The sequence below is a fragment of the Acinonyx jubatus genome, chromosome E2, assembly GCF_027475565.1.
Source record: "Acinonyx jubatus isolate Ajub_Pintada_27869175 chromosome E2, VMU_Ajub_asm_v1.0, whole genome shotgun sequence".
NCBI classification, from domain to species: Eukaryota; Metazoa; Chordata; class Mammalia; order Carnivora; family Felidae; genus Acinonyx; species Acinonyx jubatus.
In genome coordinates, this window is record NC_069396.1 from 59,509,685 (window position 1) to 59,536,982 (window position 27,298).

General features: G+C 44.2%; 2 protein-coding genes and 2 pseudogenes across 3 annotated transcripts in view; 3 read left to right on the top strand and 1 right to left on the bottom strand.

The window, feature by feature from the left end:
- Window positions 1–11,963, top strand: part of LOC113592432 (zinc finger protein 530-like) — a 35,466-nt gene extending 23,503 nt beyond the window's left edge. The window contains exon 5 of one of the 2 annotated variants that reach the window (XM_053211140.1): window positions 11,904–11,963. The gene's annotated coding sequence lies outside the window, so the exon portion shown is untranslated. The remainder of the gene's footprint in view (window positions 1–11,903) is intronic. The other variant, XM_053211139.1, reaches the window with a different exon arrangement.
- On the bottom strand, window positions 6,273–6,440 carry LOC113593478 (uncharacterized; annotated as a pseudogene).
- Window positions 7,455–27,298, top strand: part of LOC106984985 (zinc finger protein 154-like) — a 110,194-nt gene continuing 90,350 nt past the window's right edge. Inside the window, exon 1 of the mRNA XM_053211142.1 lies at window positions 7,455–7,867. Coding sequence (XP_053067117.1) covers window positions 7,601–7,867 — 267 coding nt within the window. The 5' untranslated portion in view covers window positions 7,455–7,600. The remainder of the gene's footprint in view (window positions 7,868–27,298) is intronic.
- LOC106984991 (vomeronasal type-1 receptor 1-like) lies at window positions 25,232–27,125 on the top strand (annotated as a pseudogene).

Consider the following 27,298-nt stretch of genomic DNA (forward strand, 5'->3'; position numbering starts at 1 on the left):
GGAACGTGTGGCAGTGACCAGTGATCATACTGTATGTACAACTGGTCATCCGGTGGGGTGCTCATAGTCTATTTGTAGGGATGATGAGGCATCAGAAAAATTTGAAGTTTTATCAGTTTACAACACAATCTATTTTGTGATGCCTCAACATCATTAACAATACTAACTAGGATGGGTACCGCTTGTCATCTGGGTTGTGGAGATATTAAGGGTCAGTGATATTGCTTGACTTAGCCACATAGACAAATTTATTGATAAGGGTGACAACAAGGAAAAGTCCTATGAGGCATCTGAGGAAGGTTTGGAACCAGTGGATGAAGAACTGTGGAAATCCTCAGTGTAACCATTGCACACTGGCGTATGGTTTCATTAGGGAAAATATATTGGGGGGGGGGTGTCAGTACATAAATAAATAAATAAATAAATAAATAAATAAATAAAAATAATCTTTTAAAATAAAGTGCTGTGCCTGGGGTTTGGGGCTTAACAGAACCCACAGTTGCCATTATTAGAGTGTAATGTACCCATGAGAATGTGTTGTTGTGCTTAACCAAAGGGAAGGAATGGTTGTGTGGTCATGGTTGTAGATTATGGTAAAAAACTGAAGGAGTATGGTAGGAAATACATCAAAGAGTGGGGGACTTGTTTGAATGATATGAGGCAGGTACCTCCTAGGGGAAGCAATAATTTCTCTTAATTTTAGGAAATTGCATATGTAGTAGTAATCTCTACCAAATTTCCCATCGGGCACAGGAGCATAGGCATGTACACTTTAGTAGAGAGCAAAGAATATACCAGGACCAAGGGCCAAGTGGATAGCAAGCTCAGAAGATAATAGCATCCCTAATATCAAAGAAAGGAAAGCAATAAATGTCTTGTGTCTAGTTTGTGCTCTAGGAGATGCAATTTCTAGGTGTTGCTGGAGGTTTTAGTGCCTGGGTGTAGCCATCTTTGATGCAGGGGTGAAGTCGTTTCCAATAGAGAGGCCTTAGGTTTGGCCCATGTCATCTGAGACAATGTCATCTCAGGTGGTGAGATTTGGGGTCAGAGTGATGTGGGATGGGGGTATCATTTCCCAGTGGGTACCCACTCAGTAGATGTGGGTCCCAGCATTTGCCACATTTAGATGAAGCATTGGCTTGTTTCGTGGTCTTGGGCCTCTGGCTTGTGAATTAATGAAAAGTAGACCAGTAATGATAAGACCGATGTCACAAGAATGGATTGTAAACACATGAAAGCACCCAAAGCAGAGTAAGAGGATCCACGGTTAACTCAGTGATGCCCATCTGTACCTGACAAGGTTTTGTAGTGGACTTTTAGGTTCAAATGGGTCCCATTTCTAATGGGAATCTGCCTGGCCTGTGGAAACTTCTGTGGTTAATTTGTCCCAGGAAAGTATGGGTCCTCCATCTGGCCTTCAATGCTTATGGATAAATAGGTTAAGGACCAGAGCAAGACAGAGAATATTAGGGATGTAAACCTAATATTGGGTTGGACTGGAATTTGAAGAAGAGTTGTCTGAGGAGACCACTCTGGCTCTCAGTTAAGCCAGTTATCTGGGAACTATTAGGGACATGGAAGTTCTATTGACTGTCTGTTACAAGAAGCCAGCATTATGTGTTTTGAGAAGTGAAAAGGTATGTCTTGCTTACAAGTAGTACAGTGATGGTTTTAACTGTGGATGGAATAAAGTATTCTGGCAATGCCTTGTATTGTGGCCTTAGGGTATATAGAGGCATGTGTGACTTTGATTTATATTTTGGGCATCTGTAAGTCAGGGGATAGCCAGATTTATTTACCTTGAAGGGAACATTTTTTAGGTAATAGCCCAATCATTTATAATAAATATGAAGAGGGGCCATTGCAGGCCAGGGCCGCTGGTACTGAGATAACTACCCGATATCTGGCCAGATGTGCTGTTTCTTGGGTCCCACCCTCATCAGGGACATCCTAGCTAAGGGATGGAAAGCAGCAACACTCCATTGGGCTCATCACCTATGATGGTTAGCAATGTCATTTACTCCTACATCTGTTCATTCAGTTAATCCCAAGGGGTTCCCCATGTAGCCAAGGGGTCTGGGGAGGGTTAACCACCTTCACCCTGGCATCTGGAAAGGGACTGAGGGCAGCAGAGGTCACCTCCTCCAACAGATGGAATATGCCATAGGGCCTCGGTTTGGTTCCATCCTGTCTTAGGGAGGCCTCGGTAGCTGTGCGATGCCTGTGGGATGCTGTTTCCATGCCCCACAGCATAATGGAAAGCTGGAGGTGGAGGGCCACAGGCTCTCTGCTGAGAGTCTCCCCTTCCAGCAAAGCTTGGTGTGTGGCTAGTTATTTGTTGTTTTAATGATGCATATACCAAGGCTGAGAGGGGTAGTTTTTTGCATCAGAGGCACTGGGGCAGCTAATGGCTGTCATACTGGTCCAGACACACCAGGAGGCAGGAGAAGAGGTTGCCAAAGCCTCTTAGTGAAGGAGTTTCTGAGGACACCAGCAGAAGTGGCTGTTCAGTTTAATTTATAAGTAAAATTTGTAAATGAGGACTATGTTGCCACCAAACCCCAAGGACTAAATGCTGGACTTTTTAAAAACGTTTTTTTTTTAAGTTGATTTATTTATTTTGAGAGGGAGCATGAGAGGGAGTGGGGAGGGGCAGAGGAGAGAGGAAGAGAGAGAATCCCAAGCAGGCTCCACACTGTCAGCGCCGCCCCACGTGGGGCTCGATCCCATGAACTGTGAGATCATGACCTGAGCCAAGATCAAAAGTCAGAAGTTCAACCCCCTGAGCCACCCACGTGCCCCTAAATGTCAGACTAAATATGTGCATCAAATGAATCTCCTTGAAAGAGGATGTCATCAATATAATGTCACAACCATGCTTTTGGAGGGAGGTGGATGTCGTCAAGAACTGTGTGCAAATTGTGTGTGATGGCAAAGCTGTTGGGATAGCCCAGGGATGGAGTAGCAAAGATTTATTGTTTCCCTTTGGAAATAGAAGCAAACTGCATTTGGGGGCCTGTTAAAATAGGCTGAGCTGAACAGAACATGTTAGCCAAATCTATAAGTGCAAAATATTTGCCAGTTATTGATTGAGTAGAATCAGTACTTTTCATAATCCTGGGTGTTAGATATGGGGTCTTGATGGATGGGACCACAGCAAGAAGGTTGTAGACATCCACCAGGCATTGTCTCACCACCCCCAAGATTTAAAAACAGGCAAAACTGGGCTGGAAAAACAGATAATCACCCCTTTGTTAATTGGGTTTCATATAATAACGTTTTTAAAATTTTTTGTTTATTTTTGAGAGAGAGAGAGACAGAGTGCCAGCAGGGCAGGGGCAGAGAGACAGGGAGACACAGAATCTGAAGCAAGCTCCAGGCTCTGAGCTGTCAGCACAGATCCCAAAGCGGGGCTCGAACTCACAAACCATGAGATCATGACCTGAGCCAAAGTCCACCGCCTAACCGACTGAACCACCCAGGTGCCCCTCACGTGATACGTTTTAATACTGAAGGTCCTGGTTTAACTTATACTGGGCCATATTAACTATTTTAGCTGGGTGTTCATGGGGTCTCATTTATCAAACCAATGTGCAAGTGTCAAAACTTCTTTAATTTTATTATTTATTATGTAGAGCATCTCTGCCTAATATGAGTATTTTAGGGCAACAGCTACTATAACTATGGGAAAGACTACAGTTAAAGGGAGGCATATCCATTAAAAAGTTTTCCATTTAGTCACTTACTTTAGGTTATAGGGGGTGCAATAGATAAATTGAACGGGGTCCTCAGTTGAAACAACGCTTTGAGCCCCAGGATTGATTAAGTGCATAACGTTTTGTCTGCTGGTGCATTTCAGCACATGTTCATTTTGTAGAACTAGATTGCACAGGCAGGAAAGCCAGTCAGTGCCAGTTTGATCTTTTTTTGTTATAGAAATTCTTCAGTGTATAAATTTTGGATCCTATTGGATCAGATTACGGAACTTGTTATGCGTATGCACACCAACACAATTTGTTTGATCGCCTTTTCTCTTTCTTCGCCTGTATATAGGGGTCTGTTTTTAAAGCAGTTACTAGTCTAGAGCTAGCATTAAGTTTGCACACCTGGCATTTGCTTAGTGCCTAGGGTTTGTAAAGTTCTATTTTCCCCTCCATCTTGGGCTCATAGTCCCTAAAGTGGCACACACACCAGCACCCCCATCCCCCCTTTTGTTTTTTTACTCTGCTCCTGTCTCTGGTTGATAAGCTGAGAGGGGAAGGGGGAGGAGAAAGGGCCCCAGTCTCTCTGGGCAGCAGCCTTCCCTGAGAAGGCCTCAACCGCAGGATAATCTGCCCTTTCTGCCTTTTTTCTTTTTCTTTTTCTCTTTTTCCTTTTCTCTTCCTGCTTCTCCTCTTAGCAAAACCTTTAGAATGGCTCTTCTCTGTGGGTGGCTAATTGATTCCCTCTTCGATGGCTGTCCACCTGACCATGTTCCCTTGGTTCTGAGTGGCTCCCCCTCCAGCAGGGCGTCCCCAGCAGCCTCAGAGGTGCTGGGGGCCACGAGCGATCTTGGGAGGGATGCGGGGTAAGGTAGGGGCAGCCTGGACCCTTTAGGAGGGGCTGGGGAGGGCTGTCCAGGGACGGGCCACCTGTCCCCGAGGGCTGCTGCAGGCACCGGGCGCGGCGTCCGGGTCCCCCGCCCTGCAGCGCTCTGGGGAGGTGCGTGGCTCAGTGGCGGGGGACCTCCTGACATCGCGGTCACCAGAGGCGCGCTGAGAAGTATCGCTTCGCAAGCCGGGTGGCTGGGCATCCTCATCCCGGTGCATTGTGGGGACGGGGACAGGGCAACTTGGCTGCACGCGGAAGGCAGGGGCAACAGGGCAGCAGAGCAGCCCCGAAAGCCAACAGGGGGGCCTTCCCGGGGGATGGAGGTGGGGGGAGCCAAGCAGTAAGTGCGTGGGCAAGGGCATCTCTTGGGGACTTCTCGAGTTCCGATCATCCCCTCCTTGTGGGCCAAGTGGAGGAGTAACCCCCCTTGTGGGGTCTTCAAGGCTCACTCCCACACGGCAGCAGAAATTACTCTTGGGGAGGTATGAAATTAAAGAATTTTATTATACTCACAGGTCCTAGAAGAGGGAGGCCATGTGCAGTCGCAGAGGCCAGATGGGAGGGGAGCAGAAAGGAGACAGAGACAGAGACACAGAACGAAGAGAGACAGACAGGAGTCACAGACAGGGAAAGCAAGAAGGGGAACTTGTGGCGCAGGCCACTCTGGTGCATTTGGTTACCTGGTGTTCACCTGGTGTGGGGATGTTGGAGCATCAGGAAAATATAAAGTTTAAAAATGTTAGTGGAGTGTGTGTGTGTGTGTTGTTCTTGTCTGATGGTTTTATCTTATGGACCATGCTCTGTTTGGGTGTCTGTAATAGCATTTCTCTAAAAACAGTGAGTGATAAGCATGAAACTGAAAACCTCCACCTTCTTTCTGTTTTATTTCTGGGTGCAGGATTCTCTTTATTGGGCCTGTGACATTACATTTGTAGTAAATATCTGTGGCCAAAGCAAAGAAGGTTAAATTAACTTCCATCTCCTATTTAGAGAAATAGAAGTCATGTTAAATAAGAAGTGATATGAAGGTTGCAAGAGTTGGAGAGCAAGAATGACCAGGAATTGCAGATGGGGTTTGGTCTATGTGTGACCCTGACATATAGCCAGATGTAAAAGTGCTTTGATATATTCCGAACTAAGGACTTGCTTTGGATCTGGTGAATTTATTGGGATTTCTAAAGTTTTCATCCCTCTCAGCCTTTGATCAGTGATAACTTAGTCTGTTCTACCTGCTTAAATCCCAGCCAGAAAAACTGTGTGGTGGGCATTTTCCTCTTACTGTCCCTGAAAGAAAGATACCCCTAGCTTAGTCCCTAATTCTGTCTCTACAGTAAGTACTTTGATCAAGGAAATGAGATAGGACTTGATTTGTCCATGAATGACTGCAGTTCTTAAATGGCATGTTTGTCTAGAATTCACCAATATTCACAGAACTTTTATAGACTCAATGCACCTTTTTTATTTAAAAATTTTTTGTGTCTTTCATCTCACACAGATTGTACATTTTTACATACTCTAATTATTTTTAGATTCTATTTTTGGCATTGCTTACTAAGTATTTGCCATAATTCTTGTAAGAAATACACACAGTTCTAAGTGGTTTATTTGTGTGTTCAGTACACATTTGTTAGAGCAGTGAGTAAACATGACCCCTCAAATTCTGTTTATGTTTATTCTTTTTTTTTTTTTTAACCAGGTCAATGTGTGGAGTGGGCGGGGCAAGCTCCTATTCCATCTCCGTGCTCCAAAAATTCATTTAATATGTTGTCCTCCGATAGAGGACGTATCAGATATTAAACTGATTAGAACAGATACTACACTTGATCTTAGCCATAAGGCTGAGAAGCAATTTAGTTTATTCTTCTGGCTACTCTCAATGACCTCTTTAAGTCTCCAAGCCGGTATCGCTCAATGTGCTCATGAATGAAAAAGAATCACCTTTTGGAGACGATATCTTCTGAGTGACCAAGGTTCCAGCACAAACACATGCTCAGTGGATTCTAGCTCTTCTCAGACTTAAATGACTTGCTAAATTTCATTAAAGTCTGAAATTTTTGCAACCTTCATTGATGGTTCCTGTCACTAACTTTAAAGAACTACATAAACATTATTAAAACTGTAATTTCTATTTCACTACTGTCTTTCTGAGATAATCTGAATTACCCTTGCAGAACTTTCCCTTCAGTAATAGCAGAAATGATCGTCATTTCCCAGCAAGGCGATGGGATCATGAAGTTCAGGTGCCTCTTGCGATTCAGATACCCCCTTAATATTGGGGTTCAGATGGCCCCCTTTGCACTTGTGCTCCCAGTGTGAAATTAGTCGCTCTCCATTTGAGACACAGGGCAGATTCCTTAAAGGAACTGAATATCTTGGAATACGGGGAAAGAAGTATTCTACGGATTAAACACTGGGATTAAACACTGTTCTGCACTGGATAGGACACAATCACAATATACAGGTGGGAGAGACGTTTTCCGTGGGATCTAGAGGCAAAGCTTCACCCTGCCCAGTTTCTTCAGGGCAGCCCCACATCCCTCTTCTGTCTGTTATGAACCTGTCCACTCTTTTCCTCTTGTTCTTGATCAGATGCACTGACACTCACAAAAGTGACGCTAATGCTTGAGGTTACATGTGTATGAAGAAGAATACGATAATGTCGATTACTTTACAGCTAAGAATGTACATATTTTTATGTCGAAATGACTTTATGGAATGATATGTGCATTTGTATCAGTAACAGCCTTTGGTAGCACCTAAAATACTCTTTTTAGTCTCGGGAGCCTGCTGAGCTTCATGGGGTCTGAAAGCATGCTTCTGAGAGCTTTTGGAGATCGCTTGCAGGCAGCACTGCCCACAAATCTGCGTAAATCCCTTAAGGAAGCCTCCGGGACCTTCGCGTTCCCCGCGAAACCTAAGCCTCTGGGACTGTTCTGGTGCGGAGCATCTTCGCCAGCGCCTCTACTACATTACCCAGAGGCTCCGCGCCGAGAGGCAGCGGGCTGAGCCAATGAAGGCCCAAGATAAGAGCTCTTCCGTGCGCTTACAGCGCTTCGGGCGGGACTTCCGGCGTCCTGGTTGTGGCGGTCGTTTTGGGTGTTCCTGGGTTTTTTCCGTGGCGACCGACAGGGAAGGGGCGGGAAGAGGCCCCGTCCCCGGAGCGCCGACTGGGGTTCGTGGCTCGGCGACGCCGCCTGTGCTGCCCCGCGCCTGGCCCGGGACCGCGGGGCCTGGACAGAGTCCAATGGCAGTGGCCGCGCCCAGGGACCCGGCTGAGGTAAACTCGCTGTCCCCGGGCCCTCCCCGCCCTCCCCCTCGACAGACCCTCCAAGCCGGAGCGCGGGGCACCTGCTCGCTCCCTGCGGCCCAGGTCCCGGTGTCCGGGCCCGGGAGGCACTCGCGGGCGGGGACCCCGCGTCTAAGCGCCGGCGTGACGGGGTGCGGGCTGCAGGGGAGGGGCCTCTCGGTGCAGGGCTGCAGGGGGGCCCAAGGCGGGAGGATTCAAGAGTATGGGGTCCGCCTTCTGCCCTCGGAGAACGGAGGATGTGCGGCGGGGTCACGGGGGAACTGGCGGGCTGGGGCGTGGTAGGGGCGCTGGGACCCATGATGGTTGTGAAGACAAGAGGGACACGGTCTGATTTAGGGGCTTAAAAGTTTTCCAGGAGCTGCTCAGGGAGAACCGACTGGAATAGGGGTGATGAGGACAGCGAGGCACAGGGAGGTTGGGTCCAAGCGCAGAGAACTGGCAACGGGGAGCGCTGAGGACTGAAATTCAGACTTTAGTGTTTCAGCCCTAGGTCTGGCCTCCAGGGCTGGAAAGATGCACGGGAGGTTCGGGCCGGTTGAAATACACCGTGGTCCCCAGCCGCTGTGGCCTCTATGGCCTGCTTCTGCCTGTAGGACCCTGTGGCTGAAGTAGCACTCGTGGAGGGTGTCCCTGGGCCTCGCTGGTTTGGATCTTGCCCATATCAACTTTGGGACTGTGGTGTTCTGGGACTCTTCACCTGCCTCTCTGCTAGCCCTTTTGGTGTGGGGATCTGGGAGAAATCCCACCGCCAGGAAGTGATCTAGACTCGTCCTGAGTCCAGGCTGAGGGTTGTATGCAGGAGTTCTTGTTTCTGGAATGGAAGGAGGCGTAGAAGGTTATCCCAGGAACAGGTACCAGCGTGTGCAGGTGCTTGTTAGTGTGGGAACAGGGCACAGCATGTCTTCTTTCTCTTAGGAACAAAGAGCAGGGGACTGGAGTTAGTCTTGGAAATGGCTGCCTGAGAAGTTGGGCAACTATAATGGACGTAATGGGAGATTGGGAGCGGAGGAGGGAGATGATCGTACCCAGGTCCAGATAGGCTCCATCGGGTTGTAGAGTGGAAAACAGACTTTGGGGGTGAGGGAGGAGGATGGGTGACCAGGGAAGAGGGTACTGGAATAGTCCAGGTGAGTGTTCATGGACCAGAGTGGTAGCTGTGGAGGTGGGGGAAGTGGTTGGTATTCTGGATGCCTTTTTCAAGAAGGGCTGATTTTGAGGGTGAGAGAGAGAGGAAGGAGTGAGAGATGACACTAGAGTGTTGGTCTGAGCAGCAAGAAGGGTGGAAATTCTATCAGCTGAGACTGGAAAATCCGTGGTAGTGGTTTTCACTGGGGGGTGGCAGGAGCTCAGAGAACAGACGACTGTGGCATCGAGTGGGCAGCTGGACACAGGTCTGGAACTCTGGGGTGGGGCTTAGGATGGAGACACCCAAAGGGGTGGCTAGCATGTGTACCAGGCCATGATGATACTTAGAAGATGGAATTCAGGTCATGGCAGTGGTGTTATCAGCAGGTCAGAAAGAAGATTAAGAGTTCTGAGGACTAGCTCTATTGCTTGGGTACCTGGTTGGGGGTTAGGAGGATCATAAATACAGATGTAGGAGAGAAGTGGCCACGAAGGGAGTATGTGGGGAGGATGGTCTTGGCAGGTGACCAAGACTTCCGAGGGAAGAGCGGACCGGAGACAGATTTGGAGGCATCAGATTAATTGAGATAAGATGGGTTTACTATGACTTTGTGGTAAGCTTTGGTGGTTTCTGGGGGTTTTGCTGGTGGGTAATGTCTGGGGCAAATGTGGTTGTCTGTGAGAATTACTATGCCTGGTACCGGGATGGCTGGGCTTTGAAGGAGAGTAGGTGGAAGGAACATGGTTGTGGCTGCTGAGGGGACAGCAAGTGCAGCACAGAAGTGGGAGAGGGTCATGGATATATGAAATTCACATGTGGTGCTATGTGACTGACGTTGAAGCAAGGACTGGAGACAGGCGGAGAGGCCTTCAAAGCAGCATCCAGGGCTACCCCTGGTGTTGGGATTCATCAGAGGTCTGGGGTAGTACTGGATCCTATTTGGATCTGCCCAGTTCTTTCTGGATGCCACGTACCAGGTAACCTGGCGCAAGTCCAGAGAGAGAGATGCATATGGTGTGGGGCAGGGAGTTGGTGGTGGCTGTGGGGATGCAACTCTGGGGTCCGAAGGCGTGAGAGGGGTGCATGTGGAGAGAGGGATATGAATTGATGGTCCTGGGCCCTGGTACTGGAAACTTAGGGGTGATGGGTGACCCCAAATTTTATTGTGAGTCATGATAACAGAGGACTCCAGAGAATCGCATGGCAGGGAGAGATGCGGTCCTGGAATCCTCGGGCATATTCCCGAGTGTAGATGGTGTCTCTCTGCCTACCTGCCTGCACTTGTTGCGGGCTGGGCATTTGGTTAATAGAACCATGAAGAAAGAGTAGAACCAGCAGAACCGGGTTTCTCTGCTGAGGTGGGGAGCTTGGGAAGAGGATGGGCATGGGGTAGATGTGTGGGTTTGGATTGTGGGTCCTCAGGAGGCTGTGGTTTCATCTGTCCCCAACATGACAGGACAGTGTGACTTTGGAGGACGTGGCCGTGTATTCTCCTGGGAGGAATGGGGTCTCCTTGATGAGGTTCAGAGACGCCTGTACCACAATGTGATGCTGGAGAACTTGGCACTTATAACCTCCCTGGGTAAGGCCCTCACAGCCACCAGTGACCTGGGTAGTGACTTTGCCTTTCTGCTTTTCCCGAGGGGCCGCTGTGTCTTTACATCCAGACCATGGCCACCGCGTCCTTCCTGGGTAGGACTCCTGGGTAGGTGCTGTTGTTGCTATGACTGGGCGGTACTGCCGTCTTCTCTCCCTGCTACCCCAGTACCCGCTGCCTTTCCTGGTAGGAAAGGGTTCTAGGGAATCCTAGGCAGTCTTGGCCATCAGCCGAATGGACCCCACCTGGCTTGCCCCCTCCCTAGCTGTGTGGCTTCTGCAGATCCCTGGTACCTACTTACCTCAGGTTTTGCTCCCTCTGACAGTCCTGCACGCCTGCACGTGCCAGGAATTGCCGTCACTGACACGGACACCGCTTACATGCACGATGAGCTGTTCTGTGAGACCTTTGTCTGAGGTTCTTTTTGTAACGTTCAGTTTTCTTTGCTTTGTCATGTCATAAGCTGGGCTGGTACAGGCTACTTACCTGTCCTGTCTTTCCCTTAGGACTTGGTTATCCTAGTCCTGTGTAGTTGCCCCGTTAGGGGTGTCGGGGAGAGTTCTGGCTGCTTCACAGAATAGATACCACTCCTGCCATGGGACAAGGGGCTGGAGGGGGCCTGGCCCTGCTGAGTGGCAGCTGAGGGAAGACATGACATCGGGACCGTGTTCACATCATACCAGCAATCTGTTCAAACCAGTGTTTTGGTGCCATTTCCACTGGCCACACCTCATTTCCACCTTTTCTTCCCTGTTCTTGCCGCTTGGCCAGTTTGTCCTTTTTACTGACTTCTGGCCTCTAGCCGCTCCCAACTTCCTGGCATCTGTCTGCTGCCTGCTCCTTTCCACTGCTGCCTCTGCAGGGCCCCTGGCATTGGCTCGTGCGTAGCGGATGGTGAGCGCGTATCCTCAAATGTCCTTGAACACCAGTTACTCACTAGCAATCTGACTTTTCTGTTCCTGGACCAGAGCTTCTTCACAACACTCATGTGTGAGCAACAGCCCTCCTGGGGGTCGTCCTCAGAGGAGCAAGTCGGAAACCCCAGCTGCCTCTCTCCACTGTGCTACATCCCATTCCTCCTCGTTCCGCCTTGCGAGGCCTCCCTACTTCCGTGACCTTTTAGAGTCCAGTACTGCAAAACAGCCCCTTCCTCACCTTGCCTCCCAGCTCCCTCATCCTGAAAACAGCCTCACGCATTCATTCCTGGGTGTGTCAGGCACATGTTTGTAACGTGGCTGCCACCCGTCCCCACGTGTACTTGACTAGCATTTCTCTGTTTTCAGATTATTTTTGTGGGATAGACAATGAAGAGGCCCCTTCTGGACAGAATGTTTCTCTGGGAAGAACACCACCAAGCAGGACTTCGGGGCCAAATCTATCCACCCAGAAGCTTCATCTCTGTGAGATGTGTGTTCCTGTCATGAAGGATATTTTGTACCTGGCTGAGCTTCAGGGAACACATACCAGGCAGAAATCCTACACACGTGTGGCACGTAGGAAACGATTCTGTTTCAGTGCAGATCTTCGCCAACACCAGAATGAGCACGGTGGGAAAAAGCCCTATAGCAAGGACGTGGACAGGGCTTCCTTTGCGAAGACCTATAGAGGCCATTCATTAGGGAAGCCTTTCACCTGTGGGGAGGTTGAAAAGGACTTCCTGGCCAGTGTGGCCAGTGCTGTGAGTATACACAGCAGTACTAAGTGTGAGGAAGTCTTTCGCAGTGGAAAAAGTTCTTACAGATGTGGCGAATGTGGAAAAGCCTTCTGTCGTAAACGTACCCTTGTTCAGCATCAGAGAATTCACACTGGAGAAGGACTGTTTAAGTGCAGTGACTGTGGGAAAACCTTCAGCTACAAGCATACGTTTGTTCAGCATAAGATAGTCCATGCTGGAGTAAAGCCTTTTGAGTGCAGTGAATGTGGAAAGGCCTTCAGGTTTAAGTATAAACTTGTTCAGCACCACCGTACTCACATTGGAGAAAGGCCTTATGTGTGTAGTGAATGTGGGAAAGCTTTTGGGTGCAAATCCAAACTTGTTCGGCACGAGAGAATTCACACCGGAGCAAGGCCTTATGAGTGTGCTGAATGTGGCAAATATTTTAGACAAAGCTCCGGCCTTGTTCAACATCGGAGAATTCACACTGGAGCAAAGCCTTATGAATGTGACGAATGTGAAAGTCCTTTAGCCAAAGCTCTATCCTCATCCAACACCAGAGTTTTCACACTGGAGAAAGGCCATATGAGTGCAATGAATGTGGGAAAGGCTTAGACAAAGCTCCAGTTGCATTCAGCATCGGAGAGTTCACACGGGAATAAGGCCTTATGAATGTAGTGAATGTGGGAAGTCCTTTAGCCAAAGCTTCAGGCTTATTCTACATTGGAGAATTCACACTGGAGAAAGGCCTTATGAGTGCAACGAATGTGGAAAATCCTTTAGCCAAAACTACAGCCTCATTCAACACCATAAACTTCACACTAGATAAAGGCCTCAGGAGTGCAGCCAGCACAAGAAAGTTCATTAAACAGTCTGCTCTGATTTAACACCAAAACTTCACGACCCACGTTAGTTTTATGAATCAGCAAATGTGCAAAAATGTTCAGCCAAAGATCTAAACTCATTGAGCATGAGAAAGAAATTCCACTTAAGATGGTGGCCTTAAACCTTCAGCAAACGTGCTCTTTGTTCTAGTAACAACACTAGAGAGCATCTGTGCAGAGCCATCTGCTGTGTATTCCAGTTGTGAGAGGTTTTCAGGAGCTGCATTTCATATTCTGACCTGCGCAGACCTTGCCAGAATTATGTCACTGCCAGGTGGTAGTAGAAGTCATTTTGCCTCTGACACCTGGCAGGTCCTTATGGCACGCGTGTCACCTCAGCATGCTTGGGCAAGACAGATGTTTGCACTCTGTCTCCCATCCTCTAGTGAAAATCATAATCTGATCCCCTGGGGGTTCTCATTTGCTTTCTTCTGACTAGTATGGCAGGGACCTGACCCACTTTTTGCTGAAAGGATCCAGTCTAGGAACTGCTGAGTTTGTAAAGTTTTACCTTCATGGTGTTAATTGGTCTCATGCAATATTTTTTATAGGTTTTCCAGCCTCCAACTCACTGATCTGGGACCTGTGTGTCTCACATTTGCTCTGGTTTGTGCAATAATAAAAGTCTTATTAAGTGACCTTTAATCTTAAGATTTTTGTTTATTGGGTGGGTTGAAAACAGAATTGGGCTCTGCCATTGTGGAGAGGTGGACAGCTTTCTTGAGACATCATGGGGACAGTATGACATCACAGACTACCCATTCACTATAGTTTTTACCTTATCTGCCTTCCTGTCTGGTTTAAAAACAAACATAATAATAAATATTTGGTGTTTGTCCCTACTTCCTAGCACAGAGATTCTAAAACCCTTGGGATTTCCTGAGTGATAAGACTGTCTTTTGTATGATAGTGAAGTGACTCAAGATGGAGGCCAATAAAGGAACTTCAGGATTGGGGCTGGTCACCAGACATATGAAGGTTTGAATTTTAAGCCCTACCTTTGACATCTGGGGAGGGGAAGGAGTGAGAGATTGAGTTCATCCACCAATTGCCAATGATTTAGTCAACCATGTCTATATAATGACACCTTGTTAAAAACCTCTAGACAATAAGGTTTCACACTATCCAGACAGGAGGGGAGTGCACACTGATTCCACTGGGATAGAGGTTCTTGTGCTTGGGGTTCTTATGGAATTCACCCTGTGTACTTCTTTATCTGGTTGTTAACGTGTGTCCTTTATAGTAGACTAATAGTAAATATAGCATTTTCCTGAGTACTGTGAGTTATTCTAGCAAATTATCAAACCTGAGTGGGGACTCAAGGCAACACTACATTTGTAGTCAGACTGGCAGAAGTGGGGTTAACCTGGGACCCCATTTGTGGCTGCCATCTGAAGAGACAGTTGTGGGATGGAGTCCTTAACTGTAGGATCGAGTGGGGATAAGTGTCAGAATTGAATTGAATTGAACACCCAGTTGGTGTTAGAATGACACATTTGCTATCAGAAAAAGCCAGATACTGCATAAGGCCTTCTAAGAAAGGTCTGTGGTCCTAATTTGTGACCTGAGTGCCAGGATTTTTTGTAGGACCAAAGATTGCCCTGAGGAGGGCACAGTTGTGACAACCAACAATGCTTTTGGAAGTGAAAAGGCTAGGATGTCATAATTTCCCCCAGTCATAGTGACAGAAATCAGCAGTGTTTGAATTATGCTTGAACCTGACATTAAGGCCCGATTCTGTAAAATTAATTAGAAAGGGACACCTGGGTGGCTCAGTCGGTTATGCATCCGACTTTGGCTCAGGTCATGATCTTGTGGTTCACAGGTTCGAGCCCCACGTCAGAGCCTGGAACCTGCTTCTTGGATTCTGTGCCTCCCTCTCTCTCTGCCCTTCCCATTTGTACTCTATCTTGATCTCTCTCTCTCTCTCTCTCTCTCTCTCTCTCTCTCTCTCAAGAATAAAACATAAACATTTTTCTTAATGAATTAGGAAAATACAGAGTGCTTAATCTTTCTCTGACTGAAATCACTGAGATATATGAGTATTAAAAAAACCAGTTTTAAAAGTTCTCATCAATAATTACCATTAAGCTTAGAGTTCAACTTAAGGCTTATCTCTGCATGGAAATTTGATTGAGACCATTGATGGTGACTTCCTAATTGCACAACGTCCACCTACATTTTTATCAGCCCAGAGAAACTTTGCATTCTCCGTGTTCCATTTGCTCAGACACCATATCAGAAACAAAGCCTCACTAGTTCTCTTTTGTTTTAAGGAGAACACATATTACAAAGCTAAGCTAGGAGTCTAAGGTGTTTTGTTACTGGTTTTTTACCCCAAATCTGCCATCTTTAAGGTGACATCCAGATGCTAAGGGCTCCTTGAAATCTTATTTTTGCTTTGTCACTAACCCCACTTCAGTTGTGTGGACTCAGTAGCATCTTCAGGGTGCGTCATAGGCTATTTGTAGCAGAGTACCTGGTTCCTATTTAGGGTTCCAATGGGAACTTTCCTTACAGCGAAACCACTAGATCCAAACAATTAGGGAAGCATACTTGCCCCCTACCCCAATGACCATTGGCCCAGTGGCACATGGCAGCCATTTATATCACAGAGCATACGCTGGCCACAGATAGAGGGGAAAGCCAGATCCACCATCTGGGGTCACAAACATGTTCTCTACCATTTAGAGCCTTGTAACTCCCTACACCACAGCAATCAATGCTCTAACATTCCACCGTTGCCATCAGCTAAAAAAGACTATATTTTGATTACTTACTAGGCTTGTTGCCACTACCTTCAAACCTCTCATCCCTGAGTTGGGGAATCCAGATAATCCAGGACCTCTGCTCTATCCTGCATTGTCCTAATAATTACCTGTAAAGAGGTCAGTCTACTCAAAGAGCTGATGTTACGATCTGTCACTTAAAAGCTTCCCAAAGCCTGATCAGGACCTTACCCGAATCCTCCAGCTGTCCTCTCTTCCAGCAGCTCCTTTCCCTCTCCCGTTAACTTGCCTGTCCACCTTGGTGTTCCTAGCTCAATATATTCATGAAAATCTCAAGAATGCCAAATAAATCAATTTTTAACTTAGTAACGTTCTTCCAGGATTACTTTTGTCTATGTTAATATTCTGCCACCTTTCTACAGAGAATAGAAAATCATTATTTGGGGGGCACCTAGGTGGCTCAGTCGGTCAAGCGTCCGACTTGGCTCAGGTCATGATCTCGGGGTTCATGAGTTTGAGCCCCGCGTTGGGCTTTGTGCTGACAACTCAGAGCCTGGAGCCTGCTTTGGATTCTGTGTCTCCCTCTCTCTCTGCCTCTCCCCCACCTGTGGTCTCTCTCTGTCTCTAAAATAAATAAACATTAAAAAAAAATCATTTGGTATCATTTGACAACATCTTCTGCCTCGTAAATCTAAAACAATTCTCTTATGGGCTCCCTGTGTTGAAACGGAAATGATGCCTCCCTTCAATGTAAGGTCAATTCCTTGATTATTGACACTTAAAGATGACCTCCCCATGTCTTAACTTTTAAGGGGTTTTGTTCTTGGTCTATCAGATCTCTTGACTGACAAACCCACCCCTCACTGATCTTCAGTCTCTTAATCTCCTTTACAAAAAGTACAAAAAGCAGTAAGTCTGTGTACTTCATAAAATAACTACCCTTCCCTCTGATCTAGTACATTTTCTTACCTAGCTTTGCTCTCCCTCACTCTCTATGGCTAAATTTTCACAAGCACTTTCTCTCTCTTTTTGTTTTTTGTTATTTCAACTCCTGTGTGTTTCCTACTCATTCGTATGAAAGTTTGTCTTCACAGCTTCATCATCATCAATGAACTTATGAACACATTAATGACATTTAAATTTTTCCTTAAAGTTTTTTTCAGCGGCTTTTGGCCCCACAGGGTTTTTGTTGTTGTTCTGTATTCTTTTTTTTTTTTTTTTAATAACGTTTATTTTTGAGAGAGAGAGAGACAGAGCATGAACATGAGCAGGGAGGGCCAGAGAGAGAAAGAGACACAGGATCCGAAGCAGTCTCCAGGCTCTGAGCTGTCAGCACAGAGCCTGACGCAGGGCTCGAACTCATGGACCGCGAGATCATGACCCGAGTCGAAATTGGATGCTCAACCAACTGAGCCACCCAGATGCCCCTGTTGTTTTGTATTCTTAACTGAATATGCTGGCTCAAGAAGAAAAACAAATATATTCTCTTAGTATTGTAATGAATGAGGGTCCAATTAACAGTCATCTCTTAATCTGTGTATGCTTTTTGGTGATCTTATGCAATGGCATGATTATAAATAATATGATAAGCTCAAAACTTTAAAGTGTGTATCTCCATTGAAAAATCCAGCGATCAGCTATCTAATGATCTATTTGCAACCTATTTCTGGACATCTGGTAGGCATGACAGACTCCACACTTAAACTTCTCTGAACTCTCTTTAAAATTTTTTTTTTTAAATAAACTGTTTTTTAAAGAGTAGTTTTAGCTTCATAGCCAAATTAACAGGAAACTACAGAGATTTCCCATATATCCCATGCCCTCACATTCACATAGTCTGCCTCATTATTAACCTCCAGCACTACAGTGAGTGGTGCAGTTGTTATGATTGATGAACCTACAAAGACATGTTATCACCCAAAGACCATGATTTACATTAAGGTTTACTCTTGTACATTTTATGGGTTTGGATAAATGTATAATGACATGTGTCCACCATTATAGTTATACAAATTAGTTTCACTCCCCTAAAATTTCGGTTTACTGCCCTAAAAATTCTCCACCTAATTGTCCTTCCCTCCTGCCTAACCTCTGGCAACTACTGATATTTTTATTGTCTCCATAGTTTTGCCTTTTCAGAATGTTATACAGTTTGTAGCCTTTTCAGAATGGCCTCTTTGACTTAGTAATATGTGTTTAAGTATCCTCCACTGTCTTTTCATGGCTTGACAGTGCTTGCTCTCTCTCTCGTTCTAAGTGCTGAATAATATTCCATTGTCTGGACAGAGCACAGTTTATTTATCCATTCACCTAATGAAGGACATCTTGATTGCTTCCAAGTTTTGCCAGTTGTGAATAAAGTTGCCTGTATACATCCGTGTGCAGGTTTTTGTGTGGATGTGTTTTCAACACATTTGGGTATATACCAAGGAATGCAATTGCTGGATTGCCTGGCAAGCCTGTCAGTCTTGTAGGAAACTGCCAGACTGTCTTCAAAGTGACTGTGCCATTTTGCTTCCCTGCCAGCGATGAATGAGAGTGCCCGTTGCTCCACCTCCTCACCAGCATTTGGTGGTGTCAGTGTGAGCTTGCTTTTCACTCTGCTCTGACTGCAGCTGTCCCACTCTCAGTTGATAGCGACTCCTTCCTTCCAGTTGCTGAGACTAAAAATCCAGGGCTCGTTCTCGACTCATTCCTTTTCTCATACCGCAGAACCAGTCCTACAGGAAATCTGATTGGGTCTACTTTCAAAACATATCATGAATCTGACCCCTTTTCACCGCCATGCCTGCCCTCAGCCTGGTAAGAGCCACCATGCTCTGTCTGAATTTCTGCAGCGGTCATTAACTGATCTTGATCCTATGCTTTTTCTTTTCCAGTCTGTTGTCAACGCTTCAGCCAACGTGACCCTTTCAAAGTATGAATCAGGTAATGTCCATATTTGAGCAAGATCCCAGAAGCCCTCCTCATTTTATTGGAGAAAATTCAGAATTCTTACAAGAGCTTGAGGAGCTGCACAGGTCTTTAGCCCATGTTTCTCTCTGACCACTTTTTTTTTTTTTTTTAACGTTAAATCATTTTTGAGAGACAGAGAGAGACGGAGCATGAATGGGGGAGGGGCAGAGAGAGGGAGACACAGAATCCGAAGCAGGCTCTAGGCTCTGAGCTATCAGCACAGAGCCCAACACAGGGCTCGAACTCACGAACTGCAAGATCATGACCTGAGCCGAAGTCGGACGCTCAACTGACTGAGCCACCCAGGCGCCCCTCTGAGCACTTTTGAACCCTGTGGCTCATTCATCTCATTCCATAGGCATCAGTACCAGACTTTGCTCGACACAATGATACTGGCTGATACCTGTGCTTGGGTCATATACTCAAAACTGCTACATGGCTTACTTCATCTTTATTCAATTCTTGCCTGAAGTTTCCATTTGCCATCAGGTCTCCCTTACTACTCTACCCTCTCATTCCCTGCTCATCCCCCAACTCCAGCTTACTTCCCTTCAAGGCACCTGTCATCATATAGCATACTGAATGTTTACTATTTATTAGATAATACTAGATATTAGATATTATTATTATCTAATACCTGTTTCAATACAGGTAAGTTCTCTTCTAACTTCCCCCTTCCTCTTGCCCTCTATAGATCACTTACACCAAGGATAATGTATTATCTACATTTCAGGTGCTTAACATCTGTTTATTGAAGTAGTAAATAAAAGTTGCCTTGGGAGTGCCTGGCCGGCTCAGTCAGTAGTGCATGTGACTCTTGATCTTGGGATTGTGGGTTCAAGCCCCATGTTGGGTGTAGAGATTATTTAAAAATAAAATCTTTTTAAAAATTTGCCTCACTTTCTTCATATTCATTTTTAATACTTTAGTAATTTTTACTTAATGGTTCTTTCTTTTCCTCTTTCAGAATATGGGCAGTGTAAGAATCATATTCGAGAGGTAACATCCTCAGGTTGGCCAGAATCACAGACCAGCCTTGAATGAAGCTTCCTTCTGTCACTTCACACACACACAAGATGAGCATCCTCATCTCACCTGTCATTTCCACCTGATACTTTTCAGAAAACTTAGCTTTGTTTTCCCGTGGCTGTTCCTGCTTTTTCTTTCTTTCTGAGATAATTAATCACTACTAATAGCTCCTAGTAATTTGTAGCTTTTATTTTTTTTTCCCAGAGATAATTTCAACTCTCCATGCAGACATTGTCACTGCAATTATTGGTGAAGTGATCATCACTTCCCAGGAAAGAGATGAGATCATGGTGTCCCAGACCTTTATCTCGGATAAGATACCACCTTTGCACACATGCTCCAGATTGGACTCTAAAATCTGCTGGTTTGGTGGGGAATGAGATTTGGTAAGTAGAACTTCCTTTTAGATCAAGAGAGAGTCTTAGAGAAAAATGATACTGCTAAGAAAACATTTGAAGAAATATTGTGTGTGAATATAATCTTATTTTCCTGGGGAGAGAAAATGGGCACAAATATATACAGAAGGGATATTTTCTAAGGGTTCCTGAGAAGTAGAGACCCAACATTCCTGTCTGGAGGCTGTCTTATGTCTGTCTTCTGCCTTCTTGGTCATAGCCCTCTGATTTTTGGGATTTGGGAGCAGAAATCATCAGATAATATTACTGCGTTAAAATCTACATGTGACCCTGACATTTAACTAGAACTTTCCCTGAACTTTATCAGTTGCTTTGAATCCATTGTGGTTTCAAAAGTCATTATTCAAACTCAACCTCACAAGCAATAATAAATTGGTCTGTTCTAACCACAAAGATCCTAGTCAGGGGAGCTGTTAGTAAGATTATCCTGCCACTTTCCCAGGAAGTAAAATGTGTCCAATACAGTTCCTAATTGTGCCTCTACAGAAAGCAGTTTGCTCAAGGAATAAGATGGGGTTTTATTTGTACATGAATGTCTGTGTTTCTTAAAGGACATGTGGCTCGAGTATTCATAGGACATTTGTGCTACATTATTTACCCAAACATTGTTCTCCTCACTCCTACTCAATTGAAGTATCTAATTATTATTAAAATTCATTTTTATGATTTATTATAAATAAAACTTTATTATAATTATGATTCAAGGGCAACCCTCCTATCTCTTTCTCTTTGTATTTGTTAATTTCAAATGTGTATTTTATTTAATTTTACCTGTGATTTCCTAAAATTTTCATCTGGAGTTATAAACCCTACTACCTTTTTCCCAAGAAATATTTGAACAAATTTATATGCATATGCATAAAATAAATGTTCTTTTCTTCCTCACTCTCCCTCTTCCCTAAGCTCACATGTCACTGGGTTTATGATTTGTTATCATTTATTGTGTATACTTCCAGAAATGCTTTGATTCATTAGCATGTACTTTCTTAGATTCCAGTGTTTCCCAAACTTTAATGTCAGTTACATATGAATTTTAATTTGATAAATTATTGCCTATTAATATTATTGTTGACAAATATTATTTGTTAAAGTTTATTTATTTATTTTGAGAGAGAGAGAGAGAGAAAAAATGCACGTGCATGTATGAGCCAGCAGAGGAGCGGGGGGAGAAAGAGAGAGAGAGAGAGGGATAATCCCAAGCAGTTTCCATTCCGTCAACGCAGAGCCCGATGTGGGGCTTGAACTCACAAACCCATGAGATCATGACCTGAGCTGAAATCAAGACTTGGCCACTTAATCAACTGAGCCACTCAGGCGCCCCGATAACAAATATTATTGCAAAACTGAAGACCACTCTTGTTTGATGTATCCTAATTTAATTCTCTGGAAACATCTAACATTTAGAAGGTTATAAAAAATTGCTATCTAATTAAATGTGGATAATAGAACTGAACATTTTTACCTAATAATATTTTATATATAGAAAGATCCTACTCCTATACCATTATACAAATTTTTAGACTGAGAAACCATAATTAATTCATTTAATCTTTATCTAGGTGAGGTTATGTGAGATTACAATATGATAATGTAAAGTGAAGATGTGAATGTGAATTAAATATTTGGCACAGGAGTATATTTCTGCATATAAATGGTATCTCCTTTTAAATTTATTATGCATTTACATGATAATTTCTAAGAAAAAACATTAAAAATTGTTAAAAATAAGAAATTCTTATTTATATAACTTTCAATATTAGAAAATATATGATCATATATCTCATGATTAGAGGGGGCATCTAGAATGTTATTAATTGCCTCTCCTTTCCATTATTCTTAGGTAAAATATTTTCTATTATTTTGTTCTTCATCTTTATATTTTAATTTAATCATGCCTTTCATCTTCTATAAATTGTACATTTTCACATATTCCAATAAATTTAAATTACTAGGCTTCTGTCATATGGATTGCTTACTATATACATATTTATCACAAGTCATTATTTTAAAAAATATATACATCCTATATGGCTTATCTGTTGCGTTTAGGTTTTTTACTTATATATATGTTTTTAATTAATTAATTAATTTATTTATTTATTTGTTTATTTTTAAAGTTTTAATGTTTATTTATTTTTGAGAGAGAGAGAGAAACAGAGCAAGAGGGGGAAAGGGGCAGAGAGAGAGGGAGACACAGAATCCGAAGCAGGCTCCAGGCTCTAGCTGTCAGCATAAACTAAAGCCTGATGCGGGGCTCAAGCTCACGAACCACGAGATCATGACCTGAGCTGAAGTTGGATGCTTAACCGACTGAGCCACTCAGGCGCCCCTACATGTTTTTATTTTTAAAATATTAAGATATTTAGGGTGCATCTGGGTGACTCAGTCAGTTAAGTGTCGGGCTTTGGCTCAGGTCATGATCTGGAAGTCCATAAGTTGGAGCCCAGCATCAGGGTGTGTGCTGATAGCCTGTAGCCTAGAGCCTGCTTCAGATTCTGTGTCTCCCTCTCTCTCTGCCCCTCCCCCAGTCACACTCTGTCTCTCTCTAAAAAATAGATATTTAAACAAAATTTTTTAAGTTAACATTTAAGAAACGTGTATATACATGCTTATTATTTGTATATAACGTGTATAAACGTGTATATACATGTTAAATAGCATGTAGTAGAAATGTAGGTTTCTTTTTCCACATAACTATGCAGAGGTCTTAATAACATGTATTGAATAAACTTTTCTTTCCCTACTGATTTTTATTTATTTATATTTTTATTAAAAAAATTTTTTTAATGTTTATTTTTGAGAGAGAGAGAGAGAGAGAATGAGCAGAGGAGGGTCAGAGAGAGAGGGAGACACAGAATCCAAAGCAGGCTCCAGGCTCTGAGCTGTCAGCACAGAGCCCAACGCAGGGCTCTAACCACAAACTGTGAGATCATGACCTGAGCCAAAGCCGGAAGCTTAACTGACTGAGCCACCTAGGCGCCCCTCAGAATAATTTTTAATACTTAACCACTATAATACAAAAATAAAAAAGGAGAGAAAGGCAAAAAATCCCAATATCCAGTAATTTTGGAAAAAATTAAAGCTGTGCTTGAGGCAGTATCATCTTCTTTTTTTTTTTTAAGTTTATTCATTCTTGAGAGACAGAGCATGAGTGGGGGAGGGGCAGAGAGAGAGGGAGACACAGAATCTGAAGCAGGCTCTAGGCTCTGAGCTGTCAGTGCAGAGCCTGACTTGGGGCTTGAACCACAAACTGTGAGATCATGATCTGAGCCGAAGTCGGACGCTTAACCTTGAGGCAGTACCTTCTTAATACACTGCATCTTTATTGCTGAGGCCCATGATTGGCAGCCCAGATGTTCCTCCTAAACAATAGATGTGTTTTGGGGCACCTGGGTGGCTCAGTCGGTTGAGGCTTCGACTTCAGCTCAGGTCATGATCTCATGGTTCATGGGTTCGAGCCTCACATCAGGCTCTGTGGTGACAGCTCAGAGCCTGGAGCCTGCATTGGATTCTGTATTCGTCTCTCTCTGTGCCTCCCCTGTTCACACTCTGCCTCTCTCTCTCAAAAATAAATAAACATTAAAAAAATTTTAAACAATAGATGTGTTTTGCTTGCCTATACCGTGTTTTCATTGAAAGCTTGTTTTTATAAAAATTGAGAATATTGCAGAAACCAGCCTGGGTTTGTTGATATGGTAATACCAGTTAAAAATTGGTCAGAGCTCGGAAATACCAACCCACTTGGTTGGGTTTTGCATTTTTCACTTTACAGCTCTACCTGTGTGGCTGGCTTTGCTTTTTTTCACTTTCCTCTCTTCATAATGAGGGCACTTAAATTGTTGGTGCTGGCTTAGGAAAAATACTAAGAGAAAGAGTAAGATCAATAGATTTCAATGAACTGATATCTGAAAGTGACAGGGTAAATATGCAAAATAAGAAAGCATGGTGCTGTAGACAATGAAAGAACAAAATTGGAGCAAACAACAAACCTAGTATTTGCCAGTTATTACAACAAATCCTTTCCAACTTTAATATAGACCTTTTCAAACATCTGCCCCAGAGAAGAAGGTAATGATAGGAACCAGCAGAAACCGTCCAGGGTCACACTCATTTCATCTGCAAACCTGCCTGGTCTTCCCTCCAGCAAAAATTCAGAGGCCCTTGTATTGCCCTCTGGACCCATCCATTATGACAGGTCCTGCCACCTCAGGGGTCCCACAGTCATTAATGAATATTGCCTCAATTTAGGTGGCGTTCCACTCTGTCCCCCTTTTCTTTTATTAGGTTAAAACTTCTACAAAAAGAGAGTTTAGGTAGCAAAGAAGATCTTACTCCTTTCCCTTTATTTTCTCCTTTTCAGTGTGTTGGTCTTCTATCATCCTCCAACTGTAAGGTTATTTTTTAAAGCAGTGATAAAAATGCATTTTAAAAACATATTTGTTTTAATTTGTTACGATTACATTTTGGAAATAGTAATAGCTGGAAATATCCCACACTTTGTCATCGGGAATCCTTCCTGTTAACTCTTGGCATCCTATTTATATAATCTCAGTAGTTTGGGGTGGCTCTTTTGTTTTCTTCTACAATAGGAAGTTCTGAGATAGTTTCTGTAACTTCTACGCCAGACGGGGATTCATTCATTTCTTCAGGAAGTTCTAATTATCTTTTAATAAAATGTTATGTATACACTGTATATGTATGTGCATGCATTTATGAGCATATATAGTTTGTTTGTTTGTTTTTATGTTTGCCTGAATTTTTATAATACTTTTGTCACCATATATATTTAGATAAATATGTAAAAAAGAATTGTGGCACCAAAGCCACAAACCAGGTATATTGAGAGCAGTCTGACTTCATACTTTGTCCTGTGCTCTTTCTCCACTATCACCTACAGGTGCTCATTAAAAAAAAAATTTTTTTTTTAATGCTTATTTATTTTTGAGAGAGAGAGAGAGAGACAGAGACAGAGACAGAGCGTGAGCAGGGGAGGGGAAGAGAGAGAGGAAGATACAGAATCAGAAGCAGGCTCCAGGTTCTGAGCTGTCAGCACAGAGCCCGATGTGGGGCTCAAGCCCACGAGCCTTGGAGCTGTGAGATCATGACCTGAGCCAAAGTTGGCCACTTAACCGACTGAGCCACCCAGGCAGGTGCTCATTTTTAGAACTTGTAAATGTATTCTTTTAGTTTAAAATTTTGGTCATATACACATAGATAAATGGATTGTAGTTATACTCCCTTTATTAGGAAAATAAGCTAACTGCACACAATATTCTGACACTTTCTATTTTTTACCTGATGATGTGTCCTGGAAACGCAGCAGTAGAGAGAACTTTACCCATCATGGCTGCCTAGTGTCCCATTGTGAACATACACTATGATTCCTTCAGTCTCCTGTTGATTAACATTGGTTGATTTCAATCTTTGTAATTACAAATAGTCTTGCAAAAAACTGTTTTGCACATACGAAAGGCATGTGTAAATATTCATATATTCAAATCGAGGTGAGAAATTATATGACTAAAGATGTTTTCTTGGTGTATTGAGAGTAACAAAATTTTCTATTTTAGTCTCCAGATTCCTGAGATTCAAATCAAAACAGCCACCAGTATCCCTTTTAAATTGATGAAATGGTTCCTCTAACTTAAAACTGGGTGTTGTTTTCCTCACCCAAACTGGAGTTGGGATCCTTGGAAACTCCTTGCTTCTTTGTCTTTATATCTTTACTTCACTCACTAGGCACATGTTGAGACCCACAGACTTGATTCTCATCCAGCTAGTCCTAGCTAACAACTTGGTTCTTTTTCATACAGGAGTTCCTCAGACAATGGCAGCATTTGGGTTGAAATCTTTTCTGAATGATGCTGGACGTAAGCTTGTCTTCTATTTTCACCGAGTGGCCAAGGGGTTTCCCTCAGCACCACCTGCCTGCTCAGTGCTCCAGGCCATTAAGCTCAACACTAACACCTCCAAGTGGTTGGAGCTCAAGGTTACATTCCCAAAGTGCTTTGGCTTCTGCTGTTTCCTCTGCTGGATCCTGCATCTCCTGTTGAATATCTTTATTACTTTGCATGTTACTGGACCAAGAAAGAACAAAAACATGAGTGTGGAAAAAATTTATGAATACCGTAATTCACCCATTCCAAACAAATTTGTTGTTTTACTACATGCAGTCATGTTCTCTTTTATTGGTGTCACTTGTTTGGGCCTCATGGCCTAGTCTAGTGGCTCCATGGTCTCTGTCCTGCTCAGGCACAAGCAGCAAGTCCAACACATTCACAGCAACAGACTTCCCCCCAAACCTTCCCACGAGGCCAGAGCCACGCACACCATCCTGGCCCTGGTGAGCATATGCATCTCCTTTTGTTTTGTCTCTTTCATTTTGTCTTTGTGGGTAACACTTATTGTGAACCCAAGCCACTGGCTGATGAACATCTCTGCCCTGGCATCTTCACGCTTCCCGACCTTCAGCCCCTTCATGCTCCTTGGCAATGATACCTGTGCCTCTCAGTTTTTCTCTGCTTCTAGGGAAGAAAAATAATTTTTCCAAGTATGGTCTCTAAAACAGTAAGTTCCCTATAGGACATCCTATCATTTATTTAATCACTTTTCTTTTGCCGATTTAAAAAAAAAAATGTATTCATTTTTGAGAGAGATAGAAAGACAGAGTGCAAAGAGGGGAGGGACAGAGAGAGGGGGAGACACAGAATCCAAAGCAGACTCCAGGCTCTGGGCTGTCAGCACAGAGCCTGACACAGGGCTGAAATCCACAAACTGTGAGATCATGATGTGAGCCAAAGTCAGATGTGAGCCACCCAGGCGTCCCTATTTAATCACTTTTTTGGGGGCGCCTGGGTGGCTCAGTCGGTTAAGTGTCCGACTTCAGCTCAGGTCACGATCTCGCGGTCCGTGAGTTCGAGCCCCGCGTCGGGCTCTGGACTGATGGCTCAGAGCCTGGAGCCTGCTTCCGTTTCTGTGTCTCCCTCTCTCTCTGTCCCTCCCCCGTTCATG